The sequence below is a fragment of the Oryctolagus cuniculus genome, chromosome 3 (assembly GCF_964237555.1).
Source record: "Oryctolagus cuniculus chromosome 3, mOryCun1.1, whole genome shotgun sequence".
Lineage (NCBI taxonomy): Eukaryota > Metazoa > Chordata > Mammalia > Lagomorpha > Leporidae > Oryctolagus > Oryctolagus cuniculus.
This window is the reverse complement of record NC_091434.1, coordinates 50,496,068-50,513,253: the sequence shown is the minus strand read 5'-3', so window position 1 is coordinate 50,513,253 and position 17,186 is coordinate 50,496,068. Positions and strand designations below refer to the sequence as shown.

Here is a 17,186-nt window from a genome sequence, read left to right as displayed (position 1 = left end):
TAAGCACAATAAGTTTGAAATGTGTAGGGAATATACCTTATTGTCACTATAAATAGTCTTCCTGGCAGAGTCCCTTATTGTGCTAGGGTTTCATTTCCTCTCTAAGGACTATGCCATTCAGATGAGAATATTCTTAGTGTCCCAATTAAATGGATTCTCTCATTACTCCCTTCAGTTGCTCACAATTTATCATGCTTTTCTTTACTTTCTGTGTGAACTGTCTTATGAATTGCATATTCTGGAGTTTCTGAAAGTTTTTCTTTTTTTTAAATGAAGTTTTCTTCAAGTCAACAGTAACATCCACTCTTATAGCTGTTCTTCGTAGCTGGTAATCCATTCCATTCTGACTCTTTGAAGTCATTTTTTTAGAAGTCACTTATTTTGGGCCTGCACTTTGGTTCAACAGGTTGTTATTGCCTGAAGTGCTGGCATCCAAAATGGGTGCTGGTTCGAGTCCTGGCTCTCCACTTTGATCCAGCTCCCTGCTAATGATCTGAGAAAGCAGTGGAGGATGACCCAAGTCCCTGGGCCTCTGCTACTCTCAAGGGAGGCCTGGAAGAAGCTCCTGGCTCCTGGCTTCTTGCCAACCCTGGTTCTCGCAATCATCTGAGGAGTGAACCAGTAGATGGAAGATCTCTCTCTCTGTCTCTCCCTATCTCTAGCTAAAAAAAAAAAAAAGAGAGAGAGAGAGAAGAAAAGAAGGAGAGCTCACTTATTTCTTATTTGGATTGGTTACATTTCAGGCCATCTGCACAACTCTCTTCCTACCCTGTACCTTCTTTTCTTGGCATTCCTTCTGATTTTGCTGAGGTACATCTTTAAGTAACTTCCACAGAAAGGAGACAGGAGAGGTAAATTTTCATGCCTGAGAATTGACTTTATTTTGCATTTTTCTCTGTTGATATTCTGGTATATATAGAATTCTAGATTAAAAATATTTTTTCTTTAGAATTTTGAAAACTGAATATTTTTGACCATCCATTGTTGCTGATGAGAAGTTTGATGTATACCAGTTCTCCCTTTCCAGGTGATGTGCTTTTTCTATCTTAAAGTGCTTAGGATATTTCCTTCTTTGTTAAATTTTACAAGGACGTATTTAAGTGTATGTCTTTTACTACTCGTTTTTTTTCTTATTGTGCTGAGCAGTTGAAATGGACTTTTTGAATCTGAAGATTTATTTCTTTCTTAGCCTTGTGTTATGTGCTTCCATCCATTATCATTTTGGTAATTTCTGGTTCTTTTTGAAACTCTCAGTTAAGACCTCCTCTTACTGTTTTTCTCTTCCTGCTTTTTTCTTTTTCTTTCACATTTTCCATCTTTTATTTTTTTCCTGTAAGTTTGGAAGATCTCACCTATTGTTATCTTTTAGCACTTTTATTGATTTTTTTGTTTTGTTTTGTTTGTTTAATTTTCATTTTTAAATCTTACTACTTTTAATAATTTCTTATTGTTGTATAGATATAAAACCTTAAATTTCTATAAGGTATTAAGGTTTTGTTTTAAAATTTTTTGTTCAGGGCAGGTGCAGTAGGTTTATCCTCTGTCTGCAGCACTGGCATCCCATATATGGGCACCGGTTCTAGTCCCAGCTGCCCCTCTTCCAGTCCAACTCTCTGGTATAGCCTGGGAAAGCAGTAGAAGATGGCCCAACTGCTTGGGCCCCTGTACCCACATGGGAGACCAGGAAGAAGCACCTGGCTCCTGGCTTTGGATCGGAGCAGCTCTGGCCATTGCAGCCATTTGGGGAGTGAACCAACACAAGGAAGACCTTTTTGTCTCTCCCTCTCACTGTCTGTAACTCTAACTCTCAAATAAAATAAAAAATAAATAAAATTTTTTGTTCCTCATATAATTTTTATTTCCTTGGGAGTCAGTTTTATTTCACTTGCCTACTCTTTTTCCTGAACCCTCTAAATTCTTAGGTGTCCCTGTGAATAGGAAATCTCATCAGGAGCAGTGTTTGTGGCTAGGCTTAGTAACTGTTGGGTTACACTTGAGTGCAGAATACTCTAGATCCTAGTCATTTTCCCGGAATCTGGGAGAATCACAGGTGTCCTGATGAGGTGCAGATTCCTCTGCACATTTTGCCCTTACTTTTTGTGTACTTCTCAGCAAATTCAGTTCTTCTCCCTCCCTCCCTTCCATTTCTTTTTTTCCTCTTCCTTTATTGGCTTTGGCATAAAGTTAGATTAATTGTAGTTAGTTCATGGCACATTGTCCTTTTTCAGTTTCTTTAAAGAACAGTCCATTTGTTCTTTGCTTACTTAAAGTCTGAAGTTTCTCTGCAGTTCTGCTGGGCAGTTGACTTCTCTATTCTGCTCTTCCTCTTTCCCATAAATTGTTTAAATCTCTTCTGCTCATAATTCCCCTCCCATTCTCTTGGCAGTATTGAGTTCTTTTAATTATTTATTGCCATTTTATTAGAGTTGTGGGTGGGAGCTTGTGTTCAGTTAATACTTAGAATTCTGTACCTGAGGAATGACTCAGGCTTGTCTTAGTGGCCCATTACAGTGCCTGGAACATGACTGCTATCTGACATGGGTCCTGTATTTCAGAGCTCCCAAAGGAATTGTTTAGTAGTGTTGACACACTCCAGTGCTATCTTAGATTGATTATGATGACTGATGTAGGCTGGTAAGGATACTATCTAAATTCTCCTGGGTTCCCCAAAGCTTCGTGAGACTTTGTTACCTATGTGTCATCATCATGTTCAAGATACTATAGCTATCATCATTTGTTCTAAAGATAAGTACTCTTGACATCTGCTGGAAACTTGTTAGAAATAAGGAATCTTGGTTCTTGTTGCAGATCCCCTAAAGTAGAATATGCATTTTAACAAGGTCTCCAGATATACACTCAAGTATGAAAAAAAGCACTGATCCAGACCTTGGCTGGTTATGATTTCATTTGTGGATGGGACTGTCACATGAGGCAGTCCTGCAGTTGGGAATTTTTTTCTTCTAATCTGTTTATTGTGTTGTTAGCTCTATGCTTGCCTGTTGATTTCTTTAAAAAATTTTACTCAAGATGTAATTGAACAAGGACTTCTGGTAATCTATCATATATACCAGAATTTTCACTGCATCTTCATGTGGTTGTTTTGTATGGAAGAATAGGGGAGTTTGGAAAGCATAAGTTGGTGTTCCAGTTCCATAGACTGTCAAAATGATAATGAAATTTTTGAGTGTCTCTCTGGTGAAAGTGATCATCTAACCAGAACCTTGTACCATGTGACTAAACATTTGTGATACTTTGTTTGCCACCAGCTACCCATCACTGCTCCATGCTTTCTGGGCTTGTGTGGTTGGAGATTTTGTCCTTTATTAAGATTTCTTTGAGCCTCTTTTCCTCCCTGGCCAAAAACAGTCTTATTTTCTTTCTTCTTCTTCTTCTTCTTTTTTTTTTTTTTTTAGATTTATTTATTTATTTGGAAAGCAGAGTTACAGAGAGAGAGAGTCAGCTCGCTCGCTCTCTCTCTCTCTCTCTCTCTCTCTCGTCAATAGTAACTCTGCATGTGACCAGTCTTTTAATTGTGGATGGTGGTCTCAACTGGGCCATTATTGTGGTGACAATTGTTAGGCTTTTCTCAGTGCAACTTCGTTAGCTTGTTGTGGTTCACGAAATTATCCTTGTTGACATCTGTGTTCTCTTTTGATACTTTTTTCTGTGCAATATTCCATACTAAGTTCTCAGTTAATTATGGATTTTTTATTCCCAGAACTGTGTTTTGTTTTCCAGGATTCAGGATTTATTTATTTTCATGTTTCTTTTGTTTTATGTTTCTTCTAAACTTTATTTCTAACTACTGATTTTTATTTACCTTCTGTTTTTAATGGATGCCATTTTTCTTTTTTAAAAAAAGATTTATTTTATTTATTTGACAGAATTACAGAGAGAGGTAGACACAGAGAGAGAGGTCTTCTGTCCACTGGTTCACTCTTTAAATGGCCATAAGGGCTGGAACTGAGCTGAAATCAGGAGCCAGGAGCTTTCCGGGTCTCCCACATGGGTGCTGGGGCCTAAGGACTTGGGCCATCCTCTGCTGCCTTCCCAGGCTCATTAGCAGGGAGCTGGATCAGAAGTGGAGCAGCAGCTGGGACTTGAACTGGCACCTTTTATTTACTTTTTAAAAAGTGTGTTGCATATACTAATTTCAAAGTCTTTTCATGTTGCTCTATCATTTCTGTTTTCCCAAGAGAAAATTCTCTCATATGCTGCCCTTTTTTTTTTTTTTTTTTTTTTTTTTTTTTTTTTTTTTTTAATGCCAAGCAACATTTATTTAAGTCAGAGACCGCCTGCTGCTGCAGCCAGGAGGGGGACTCCGAGAGAGGCAGACCTAAGAAACCAATGGAAGTGGAATTTTCAAAGCACAATTTTAGGGGCTAAAAAACAACACAGCTAACAGTCAGTCAGCAGGTGGGGCAAAACCCATCAAAAGGCCAGATCTGCAATCTTCTCTATCCTGTGTAGCTTGTTCATGATAAAACAAAAAGCCATCAGAAAGGTGTGATTGTGACTTCTCCTTTCTGTTCTTCTGATAAACCAGAAGAAGGGTAGAACCACTACTTCCTTGCTATTCTTGTGGAACTGGAAACTCAGGAGCTAGATTCGGTGCTTTCATCTTGCTAAGCTTTTGGGGTGGAGCAAGCATTTTGTACCCTGTTAAAGAGATTTCTCCTTTTTTGCATTCTGACCTGGACTTACATAACTGCCTGTTAGCCCATCTGCCTTCTCACATTCCCTTCCCCGGGAGAGTTGACCCTCACTGCTGTTAGGGATATGGGGGCAATGAACACTCTGGCTGCTTCATGCTGAAAAGGGGCCTCGTTGAGGGACAGCTTCAGGGTATTCTTCTGAGGGACAGTCTAAGGGTCCCAGGTAGAATATGGATTTCCTCATGGGCATTTTCTGAAGTGTGAGGGCTTCTTGTTTAATCCTGGATAACACAAAGCATAAGGCAGTTACTATGTCTGCCTGGAGTTCGATGGCTTCTTCCTGTTTAATCCTGGATAACACAAAGTGCAAGGCAGTTACTGTCTCTCCCAATTGCCAGCCTCCTCTTGTGAGAGTTCGCGGGATCCGTCTGGAAGCCTCAATGTCAAAGACTCAATTTCAGAGCTTTAAATGTAAAAGAATTGTCAGAGGTTGAAACCATTTGATCAAAGTAAGTTAAACCTGAGCATTTTAATCAAAGCTGTGGAGTAGATCTAATCAGAGTTAAAATAGTTAACTCCTTTAAGATTCAAATTTTTAAAGCAATAAAACTCAATAAAAGCAACAGAAAACACATACAGCTTCCCTGAGATATATAAAACTTTCTTACTTAGGTCAGTTAGAAAACACAGAAAAATCTTGATTGAAAAAGATGAGCACATGATTTCAGCATGAGCCCAGCACTCAGGACAGTTGAATACATCAAGTTACAAAGGGGTAGAAAAATCAAGTAATCCTGCTATCTTTTAGAAGGACTAATTTTAAAAATAATTTGTCTGCATCATCCAAACTACTTTTGCACAGCATTCATCTTCCACAAACATCCTCCTAAATAATCCTCAATGCCTCTAAATTAAGAGAAAAATATCCTTTAAAAGAATTTACAGAATTTTGGGGCCAGTGCTATGGCATAGCTTGGGCCCCTGCACCTATGTGGGAGATACAGAAGAAGCTCCTGGCTCCTGGCTTTGGATCGGCCCAGCCCTGATCATTGCAGCCATTTGGGGAGTGAACCGGTGGATACAGGATCTGTCTCTTTCTCTCTCTCTCCTCCTGTCTTTCTGTGACTTTGCCTTTCAGATAGATAAATACATTAAAAAAAAAAAAAAGAATTTTAACCCGTGGTTACTTTAAAGCAGTTTTTGAATTTTGAAAGTGTTAAAGCAGTTTTTGAATCCAGGTAGGAACTAGGTAAATTATTTTTACACAATTAATTTTCATCAAAGTGTTGCAAACCCTAGGAGTCTTGGGAAAAATGTTTAGCTTAGAAAACAAAACATTTAAGAATAGTACCAACAATGCTTTCTTAAAAGACACACATAAATATTTTTGAGAATCACATTGTGGATGGCAAAAGATTTAGACTAGTTGTGATTACAATAACAACTCAAAGTGTAGCATCTTAGGAAGAATAGCAGGGCTTTACAGACCTTTATACTTTTTAGGGCAGTGACAGAGAGCTCTGTGATTTTATAAGGCATATATTGATGATTGGAAAACAGGAAATTTAAAAAGTGAGAAAATGTGAACTCTTTGAGTCAGAGCAGCCAATCTGGGAGAAAACTTAGAAAGGATGTTGGAAAACACAGTTCTGCACGGCATGAGGTCAGTGGTTTAAAAAAAAAAAAAAAAAAGAAGAAAGTTTAAAATGAACCCTGTTATGACAAGTTCTTGCTAGTGTCTTTTCAACATGGTTACTAAAGAGGAGGGCCAGCTGAGACCAGGTGCTGGGCCTTGGCTGCTACACAGATGCAACATGCCTCCCCCTCCCCCTCCCCCTCCCCCTCCCCCCAAATACACACTTCCTGACCTTTGCGATGAAGGAGAGGGGCCGATGAGCAGTCCCTGGACAGATCAGGAAGCCAGAGTCCGAAGGGCCTAGGTAGGGCTTGAGAGGAAGTGGGCCTAGGCCTCTGGTAAGATGCTCCTCCTGCTCGAGTGTGGCTAAGGGACTCTTAGCAAGAAAGAATTCAGAAGTGAGACGGTGTAGCAGTCAGCAAGATAGCAGGTATAGGGATTAGAAGCACAGCATGTATGGGCACCACTGCCCCATTAATGAGGCAAAGATCCTGTACTGGTCTCCATTCTCCATTTGGATTTTGAACTCCTAGAATTGGAGTGTCGTAGGGACTCTTGCTTGGCTTTCAGAGTCCTCGTACCTGGAGATTGTATGTTGTGCCTCTTAGTACTTTCTGCTTGCCTCTGATGGGGAAAAGAGAAAGAAGGGTCTTTAAGATGAACCTGGACAGGCTGAGCAGTTACAGCCCGGCCAGTTTTTTTCCCTGGACACACCAAACTTCGGAATTAATGTATCTCTGTCAGAGGGAGGCAAAGTCTGCCCTGGTCCTGTAAGAACTATGCTCTTAACTGGGACAAGAGATATCTACCTGGTGCAGGTGCTGGGCTCTCTTTGCTGCAATTTTATATGCTCCAAAGTTATGATTTGCACAATCATCTTTGATACAGGCTTGCTTTGTTTTTTTTTTTTTTTTTTATTTCTCCTGTCCCCACCTTCCCTTCTTCCTTCCCTTCTCGCAGCTTGGTAGAAACACCCTGCCCCCAACCTCAATTCAAAACCAGGTATTACTGGTTTATTAATGTAGCTACTGGTTCACATAAGTAGTTCATGCCTCTCATCCTGCCAGGATTTTCCAGACACCTTTTCCTAGTCAACTTGGCTTAACCTTGTACTTGCTTTTGGAGTTGTTTGTATTCTTTCTTGTGATCCTGGCATATAGCTCCAGACAATGATAACAATTTTATTTATTGGGGGGGGGAGGGGAGAGGAGGTACTATGTCATCCCCCTATTTCAGTCTCCCACCCCTTAGGGAGTGTTTTCTGTTCTTATTTCCAAACCAGAACTTAATGCCCAAGTGACACATGTTATTTCTAATTGTAGTACTGTTGGCTTTAGCCATCTATTATATGTTTTGCATCCATACCATCATTGTTTGTCCTACTATGGCTACCAGAATTTTGAAAATATTCTTAAAATTGGTTTTGTCAAGGCCAGAATTGTGGCGTGGTGAGTAAAGCTACCTGCCTGTGACAGTGGCATCCTGCACAGGTACCAGTTCGTGTCCTGTTGCTCCACTTCTGATCCACCTCCCTGCTAATGCCCTGGGAACCAAGTGTTTGGGTCCTTGCCATCCATGTAGGAGACCCAGATTAAGCTCCTGGCTTCTGGCTTTGGCCTGGCTCAACCCTCTCTGTTGCAGCCACTTGGGGAGTACACCAACAGATGGAAGATCTCTTTCTCTCTGTGTCTCTCCCCCTCTCTTTCTGTAACTCTTTCAAATAAAGAAATAAATGTAAAAAAACCAAAAAACTAGTTTTGTTTATATCACTGATAACGTAGTTTGCAGTTGGGGTGGGGAAGAAGAGAAATTCCACCTAAATGCATCCCATTATTCTGACCAGAGTATTTAAGTTATTACTTTAGAAATGTAATTCCATGCTGTTACGGAGCTTTATCAAAAGAGGAAACAGGTGAGTGTTGGCAGACTTCTCAAGGTTTCCTCAGTGTAGTTGGGGTAGAGAAGTGGAGATGGATTTGGCAGACTAGGGAGATGGCAGGGAACTTTATCATGAGAAAGGAGGACAGGAGGAGCCATTTGGGTAGAAGTGGAATGAAATATTTTATCAAATTTTTAATGTGGAAGGATTGGGAATATTTTTTTCTGACAGCCGGTTGAAGATAGTAAAGCACTTAGGAGTATAAGAAATGGAGACTATAATGTCTGTATCTTAGCATCACTAGCCTATGGGTAGTTGCTGAAACTAAAGATGTGAATGAAATTACTTGGGGAGTAACTAGAAAGCAAGGGAAAAGAGCCTGATAATGGAACTCAAAGGGGCTGTCATCATTTATAGGCAGTAAGAAAAACCAACAAAGCAGATTGGGGAGGAATTGTCAGGAAGTAGACAGACCAAAAGAGAAAGTTGAAACAAATTCATGCAGTGGAATACTGCCCAAAGGAGAGTTGTTGGCATTAGGGGCTGCAGAGTCAAATAAGAGTACCTAGTGTCCACTGGAGTTCCTCATTAGAGTAGACGCCTGTTGTAAAGGGGGTTGAATATAAAGAGAGGACAGAGAGGGACCCATAGTTGGAAGCAGTCAGGGGAGAGGTGTTCGTTTGTATTTTGTCATTATTTTTTGTTTTGCTTTTTAAGTTGAGGAATACTCACTTGGTTATAGCATTTTGTAAGATCCTTCTCATTTTTTTATTTTGTTGCACTGATTTGGGCTTTTATTTTTTTTTCCAAGAACTAGATGGATTTTTACTTTTCTAGCATTTTATAAGCTGATTTTTGTTTTAGTTTTCTATGAAATTTAAATAGTTTATTAGTTCTTAAAAATTATCCTTAAACATTCTGAAAGCTGAATATCTGCAATAGTAGTTAGACAGTGTTCAACCAGATAATGTGAAAGGAAATCAGTGATAGGTATTTTTTCTTTATTCTTACTCTACTCAGGGCAGCTTTTTTTTTTTTTTTCATTCTATCCACAAACCCACTAAGTCTTTCAGAAGCTAAACAGGCTCTCCCTGATGCCCAGCAGGTGCTTCTAGAAGAGTCTCATGTTACCTGGTAAATTATACAACCATTTATAAATGCTGTGAAGTTTTACAGTTAATTAAGCAGTATCATTTTGTAATGGATTATCCAGATTTATTAATTTGTTTTTTCAATTTGGCAGTGTGTCAGTAATGCACTTAGTGTTCTAAAATTGGTAATGTGTCTCCTTAAACACTTATTTCCAAGGACAGGATAACCATAGACATAGGTGGCAGCCTACAGGCTATGTTGGTAAGGAGCCTCATGGAGTCTGCTTAACTAAAAATAGCACCCCCACTGACTGACTTGCTTAACCTAAGCTAAATTTTTATTATTAACATTTAGCAGATTAATAATATCTCTAGTTCCATTGTTTCAGATAAGTGATTATAGAACTATATTTTAAATAACTTGACCAAGTCCTATAAAAGGAGGTAGGATTCAGATCCTACCAGTTTAATTCTGTCCTGTGTTTCTAATAGTTCTCCGTACTGTCTCTAGCTGTGTTAATTAGCTAAAGGTTAAAGAAGGAGCACGTGCCCTGTCTTCTCTCCCTTAAATAGCTGTCCTCTCTCTGGTTATCTTTTCTGGTATGCTTCATTTTCCCCCTTCTATTCACACAGTTATAAAATGGAAAACCATAGTATATAATTGATTAATAAAATTTTTGTGAAGTACTCTAAAAAATAAAAATGAAAATTAAACAGGCTTTGTGGCATAGCAAGTTAAGCAACTACTTGAGATAGCTTGCATCCCATATCAGAGTGCCAGGTTGGGATCCCAGCTTCTAATCCTGCCACATTACCTGGGGACAGCAGATGATGTCTCAAGTGCCTGGATCCTTCCCATCCACGTGGGATATACAGAAGCAAGTAGTTCCTGGCTCCTGGCTTTGGCCTGGGTCAGCCCTGGCTATTGCAGACATTTGGGGGAAGTGAATCAGAAGATCTCTATCTTCCCTGCTCTGTTACTGCCTTTCAAATCTTTTTTTTTTTTTTTTTTTAATGGAAGATAAAGTACAACTACAGCCATTATTTAGCACTGATGAAGTTAATTCAAAGAGTAAAAAAAGATTTATTTAACTCAGAAATGAAAACCCAATGAAATTGGCTTTAAACTATATTAAAAATGAATACAGAAAGAGCCACTTTTCTGTTGGAAAAAATGGTTAAAGAGAAGAGGACAAACAGCCAGAGACAAGTCACAATGTGAGGAAAGAAATTTTTAAAACATAGACTGTACAGTAGTACAGAGAGCCAATGCTATTTTTCCTGTGACCGTTAAATATTTGAAAGCCTGACCTTTTATGAAGGTTTCATGAATGCTAATTTTTCCTTAGAGTTGCAAAAAAAGAGCATTAGAGGCAGAGAACAATTTAGCATGCTTGACTATTTTATTTTGGGTTAATGCTTAAGACATGGTTATCAGGAAGTATATGGCCTTTTAGCCTTAAGATGAAAATCTGTTCTTTTTTTAAAAAAATATCATTCTGTAGCCAGACTTATGGAACCACAGTGCTGACATTGCATACTGTGTCACTATTTGTTATAATTGTAGGTCTCTCTAAGTGGATTTCTTCCAAAGCGTGATGCAGACCACTCTTTGACAAGTCTTTCAACTCCAGAAAGGAGTTTCATCTTTATAAACAGTCGACCAATACATCAAAAAGACATATTAAAGGTAATCTTTTTTAGAAAAAAGTATCACTTGAGTCAAAAATTAAAAACTAAGTTTGCTAATTGTTACAAGAAGTACTTCTAAGAATTTGCTCTAAAATAAGGAAAGGATACACAATATCATTTATTAAGCATTGTGCTTAATAAATTACATGTAATGTCTCACTCTTCATAACAATTGTGTGATGCATTATTATCCTCGTTTGTAGTGACAGAACAAATGTTAAATGGCGGGGCTGGCGTTGTGGTGTAGTGGATAAAGCCACTACCTGCAACAACCATATCCCATATGGGCACCAGTTCAAGTCCCGGCTGCTCCGCCTCTGATCTCTCTCCCTGCTGATGGCCTAGGAAAAGAAGCAGAGGATGGCCCAAGTGTGTGGCTCCTGCCACACACGTGGGAGACCCTAATGAAGCTCCTGGCTTCTGCCTGGGCACTGGCCATTGCAGCCATCTGAAGAGTGAACCAGCAGTGGAAGATTCTCTGCCCCCCCCCCCACGCCCCGTCTCTCTGTAACTCTGACTTTCAAATAAATAAATCCTTTTTTAAAAATGTTAATTGACTTTCTACACCACAGAGCTTGAGAGTAGCAGAGTGATTTTTAGCCATGAAGCCAGTTGAAGTGCATGTGCAGGCCCTTCAGATGAATATTATTACAGCTTAGCTTTTGCTTTTCTCAGAAGTGGCCACATCTACTCAGTTTCTTACTTGACTTTGCTCCTTTTTGTAATATTTTAATGTTGGAATTACTGTATTTACATGGTATTTTTGTCTTTTATTTATAACATCTATTTCCAGTTAATCCGACAGTATTACACTCTGAAGTGTCTAAAGGAATCTACTCGTTTGTATCCCATTTTCTTTCTGAAAATTGATGTTCCTACAGCTGATGTGGATATAAATTTAACACCAGATAAAAGTCAAGTATTATTACAGAATAAGGTAACTTTTTTCAGATCATTTTTATATTGGTTTATGCTATTTGTAAACTTAGAGAATCCTGATTGTTTTCATATAAAAAATATTTGCTTGTGTGTATATTTTTCTCTTTTGTTATTTAAATCTTATTATTTTCATAACTTCCTCTAACATGTGTTAATTTGTGTTTTTAGGAATCTGTTTTAATTGCTCTTGAAAATCTGATGACAACTTGTTATGGACCACTACCTAGTACAAATTCTTGTGAAAGTAATAAAACAGATGTTTCCTTAGCTGACATGGTTGTTACTAAAACAGCAGAAACAGATGTGCTTTTTAATAAAATGGAATCATCTGGAAATAATCATTCAAATGTTGATACTGCAACCGTTTCTTTTCAAAATGATGTATATAATGATGAGTCTGGTGAAGGAACTAATCTTGGTTTAAATCAGCAGACAAGTGTTGGTGACCATTGTGATAGTCATTTTAGTAGTGAAAATGCTAGCATTGGTAAGAACACTAGAAATACATCCCAAGAAATCCCAGTGAATAATTTATCGTGGGAAGATGCCCAGAGTGGATATGGTGAAACTTGTCTTGTGGGTTCTATAAAGCACGTCCAATCAGAAAATGGCAGTAAAATCTATACAAATGAAAGTGGGAGACTTGAGGAGGAAGCAGTTCCTGAGAAGTCTTTGGAAATTTGTGCAGATGACTGGAGCAAGGGAAATGCATTTAAGAATTCGATGGGAGAGAATATTGAACCTGTGAAAATTTTAGTGCCTCAAGAAAGTTCAGCATGTAAAGCAAGTGATAATAATCATCCAAGCCCTGAACAAACGAAGCTCAGTGAAGGTCCTTCCAACAAAAAATCAAATGTCATAGATAACAAAACTGGACAGCTTACAGCTTATGATTTAATTAGCAGTCGAGTAATCAGGAAGCCCATGTCAGCAAGTGCCCTTTTTGTTCAAGATCACCGTCCTCAGTTTCTCACAGAAAACCCTAAGACCAGTATGGAGGAAGCAACAGTGCAGATTGAAGAACTGTGGAAGACATTGAGTGAAGAGGAAAGACTGAAGTAAGTTTCCAGAGCTTGCATGTGACCTGAATGTGCAGCTCTTCCCATCCTATATGACTCACTGGTTGAAAAAAATTTTTTTAACTACTTATTTATGGAAAAGTAGAATGGAAAAGACCTTTTGGTTTGGCTAGAGTACCTTTCTTGGTATCACATGTATTTGTTAATTGAGAGTTTTTTCTGTTTGGGGATTTGTAGGGTTTTTAATTTCTCTGGAGAGGGAGTTGTCTTGTTTTGTTTGGTATAAGCCTTAACTGCTTTCTGATTAAGTTTCTTATTAAGGTTTTCCATCCTTCATCTCAAGTTGAAACCACCATTTTGTCCTGTCTTTGTTTCATGTTAGAGAACTTTTCTTTGGCAGTACTTTAAAAAAAAAAAAAAAAAAAAAAAAACTTTTGCATTATAGCATGAATAACAGTACTGTGTTTTAATATCCTGACTATTCCCATCCTTAAATTGGTCTCCAAAATACATAACACAAGAGCTGGGTTTGCCTACAGTTAAGATACCCACATACCACACTGGAGAACCTGGCTTCCATTCCAAGTCCTGGGTCTAGTTCCTTTCTCTAGTTTTCTGCTAATGCAGACCCTGGGAGATGGCAGTCATGGCTCAAGCATTTGGGTTCCTGCCACCACGTGGGAGACCTGGATTGTGCTCTTGGCTCCTAGTTTTAGCCATGGCTTTGTCCTGGACCAGCCCCAGCTGTTGCATGTGTTTGGGAAGTGAACCAGTAGATGGGAAATGTCTCTGGCTATCTGTCTCTCTCTTTTTGCACTTCGGAAATAAATTTTTAAATGAAAAAGAAAATTCCAACACCCTTTTAAAAAAAAGGTGACACAGTGAAAAATATTTTACCATTTTTGTAGATTAAGTTAGTGGTGTTAATACTGTTTATATTCAGGGGCCGGTGCTGTGACATAGCAGGGTAAAGCCACCACCTGCAGTGCTGGCATCCCATATGGGCACTAGCTTGTTCAAGTCCTGCTGCCCCACTTCCAATCCAGCTCTCTGCGATGGCCTGGGAAAGCAGCAGAAGATGGCCCAAGTCCTTGGGCCCCTGTACCCGAGTGGGAGACTCGGAAGAAGCTCCTGGTTCCTGGCTTCAGGTCTGTGCAGCTCCAGCTGTTGTGGCCAACTGGGGAGTGAACCAGCAGATGGAAGATAGAGCTCTCTCTCTCTGCCTCTCCTTCTCTCTCTGTGTAACTCTGACTTTCAAATAAATAAATAAATCATTTTAAAAAATACTGTTTATATTCAGTATAACTCAAAGCTTACTTTTTTTTGAAAGATTTATTTATTTATTTGAAGGACAGAGTTATAGAGAGGCAGAATGAGAGAGACAGAAAGTGAGAGAGAGACAGAAAAGTCTTTATCAGCTTGTTCACTCCTCAAATGGCTTCAAACGGCCAGAGCTAGGCCATATCAAAGCCAGGAGCCAGGGACTTCTTCCTGGTCTCCCACATGGGTGCAGGGTCCCAAGGACTTGGGCCATCTTCTACTGCTTTCCCAGGCCATAGCAGAGAGCTGGATTAGAAGTGGAGCTGCTGGGACTTGAACCGGCACCCATATGCAATGCTGGCCCTGCAGGCAGAGGCTTTACCTGCTAAGCCACAGCGCTGGCACCCTCAAAGCTTACTTCTAAAATTTATTATTTCTTGGCAACTCAGAAACTGTAGTGGGAATTTTTATATGTAAATATGTGATTTAACTCTGATTAAAATATTAATTGCTATTATATATCAGGTGATCTGAATAAATGTTCCCAAACAATACTGTGGGTATTTATAATTGACTTAGGGGATGCATGATATAAACAAAATATTTTTGGATGACTTAGCTCATCAGGAAATTAAAGAGTAGAATTACACCCTAACTATATACTGTCACCTAAAGCATCAAAAACCTGGAAACAATTATTAATGTAATTCATCATCCAAAGTTTATATTTGGTGATAAACTACATCATGAGGGTACTTCAAAAAATATGTAGAAAGAAATAAAATATGCTTATTTGGGGCAAAAATGTTTTGAAACCCATGCATTTTTTTCTTAAAGATTTTTATGTTTTTAATTAATTATTTTTTATTTATTTGAAAGGCACAGTTACAGAGAGAGGAGGAGGGAGAGAGATCTTCTATCTGCTGGTTCACTCCCTAAATGGCCACAGTGGTTGGGGCTGAGCCAATCTGAAGCCAGGAGATAGGAGCTTCTTCCAGGTCTCCCACGTAGGTGTCCGTCCTCCCTCTCTCCCTCCCTCCCTCCCTCCTTCCCTCCCTTCCCTCCCTCCTTCCCTCCTCCCCTCCCTCCCCTCCCTCCCCTTCCTCGCCCTCCTTCCCTCCCTTCCTTCCTTCCCTCCTTCCTTCCCTTCTTCCTTCCTTCCTTCCCTCCCTCCCTCCCTTCCCCCCTCCCCTTCCTTCCTTCCTTCCTTTTTTGACAGGCAGAGTTAGTGAGAGAGAGAGAGACAGAGAGAAAGGTCTTCCTTTTTCCGTTGGTTCACCCCCAATTGGCCGTTACGGCCGGCGTGTTCTGGCTGGCGTGCCACGCCGATGACCCAGGAGCCAGGTGCTTCCTACTGGTCTCCCATGCAGGTGCAGAAGGAATAGCATGCAGAAGGTCCAGAAGCTATGCGGAGTGTGGTGTTGTGGTGGAGCTGAAGGGTGTCCTCTATGGAGGAGCACGTTATGGCACAGCAGGTTTAATCACCACCTGCAATGCAGCATCGCATACAGAGCGCAGTTCAAGTCCCGACCACTCTTCTTTAGATCCAGCTCCCTGCTATAATGCCTGGGCAAGTAGAAGATGCTGGCCAAAGTACTTGGGCCCATGTCACCTAGGTGGGGGACCTCGAAAGAGGTCCTGGCTTCAGCCTGCCTGAGTCCCAGCCATTGTGGGCATGTGGAGAATGAATCAGCAGATGGAAGATCACTTTCTCCCTTTTCCGTCACTCTGCCTTTTAAATAAATAAAAAATCTCTAAGGAAGAAAGGAAAAGAAATGCCCTCTATTACCAAAACAGGTAGGAGGGAGTGTAGTAAAGAAAGATGAGGAAGGTAGGATCCAGACTTGGAAGGTTCTTTTGAGCCATAATCATTGAATCAAGCCTAGGAGCAGAATTTTTCAGCTGTTAAGCCTGTTGAAAGCAAAGGACAGGGGCCAGCACCGTGGCTCACTTGGTTAATCCTCCGCCTGCAGCGCCGGCATCCCATATGGACACTGGTTCTAGTCCCGGCTCCTCCTGTTCCAGTCCAGCTCTCTGCTGTGGCCCGGGAAGGCAGTGGAGGATGGCCCAGGTGCTTGGGCTCCTGCACCCGAATGGGAGACCAGGAGGAAGCACCTGGCTCCTGCCTTTGGATCAGCGTAGCTCCGGCCGTAGCGACCATTACGGGGGTGAACCAACGGAAGGAAGACCTTTCTCTCTGTCTCTCTCTCTCTTGCTAACTCTGTCAAATTAAAAAAAAAAAAGAAAGAAAGTAAAGGACAGACTGTAGGGGTAGAGGACACTTCTGTTTTTAGTTCTTCCTTTCTGGATTTTTTAAATTTTTATGGTCACCTTGCTTTTTTCATACTTTCTTTGAAAGAATTAGAATCCAGATTTGGCTCATGTGCTCAGCCACTGGGGTCTCAGAGCAGGCTAACTTAAACTTGCATTTTGGGTAACTATAAATTTATCTCTATTTAAAATAGCTAAGGGTAATTGCGATTGGGGTGTTACTAAAAATGACAAATAAGCTTTATAAGTAAAGTATACTCTTTAGTCTCAAAATAGCATTTAGATCGACTACTGATCAAATCAGGATTCATATTTTCCATTCAATTTCAGAATCTCTTAATATTAAGTACAGAGGTAGCAGCTGTTTTTACTTAATGTTTACTTAATATTCCTTCAGACATAACTTTTTATAATTTCCCAAGAAACTAATCAAATTGACTTCTTGAGCAAAGCAAAAGATTAGTACCATATTTAAAAATTTGCACATTATAATTAATTACAAATGGTGACCTTTGTCTTGAACTCATTTTCCACCACACAGGAAAAATCTAGAATTTTAAATGTCCTAAGAGCTAAAAATACTCATTTCTAGTACCTGTTGGAAATAAACTATTAAAAATCATGTGTTTGGCCGGCGCCGCGGCTCACTAGGCTAATCCTCCGCCTAGCGGCGCCGGCACACCGGGTTCTAGTCCCGGTCGGGGCGCCGGATTCTGTCCCGGTTGCCCCTCTTCCAGGCCAGCT

The 17,186-nt window shown here is 40.0% G+C and overlaps 1 protein-coding gene across 4 annotated transcripts in view; it reads left to right on the top strand.

Annotated features, from left to right (window-relative positions):
• The window catches only part of PMS1 (PMS1 homolog 1, mismatch repair system component), a 118,266-nt gene that overhangs the window by 84,344 nt on the left and 16,736 nt on the right, over positions 1-17,186 (top strand). For all 4 annotated transcript variants that reach the window (XM_008258829.4, XM_051849352.2, XM_002712339.5 and 1 more), the window contains 3 exons: positions 10,829-10,951; positions 11,747-11,890; positions 12,061-12,950. In XM_008258829.4, coding sequence (XP_008257051.3) covers positions 10,829-10,951; positions 11,747-11,890; positions 12,061-12,950 — 1,157 coding nt within the window. The remainder of the gene's footprint in view (positions 1-10,828; positions 10,952-11,746; positions 11,891-12,060; positions 12,951-17,186) is intronic.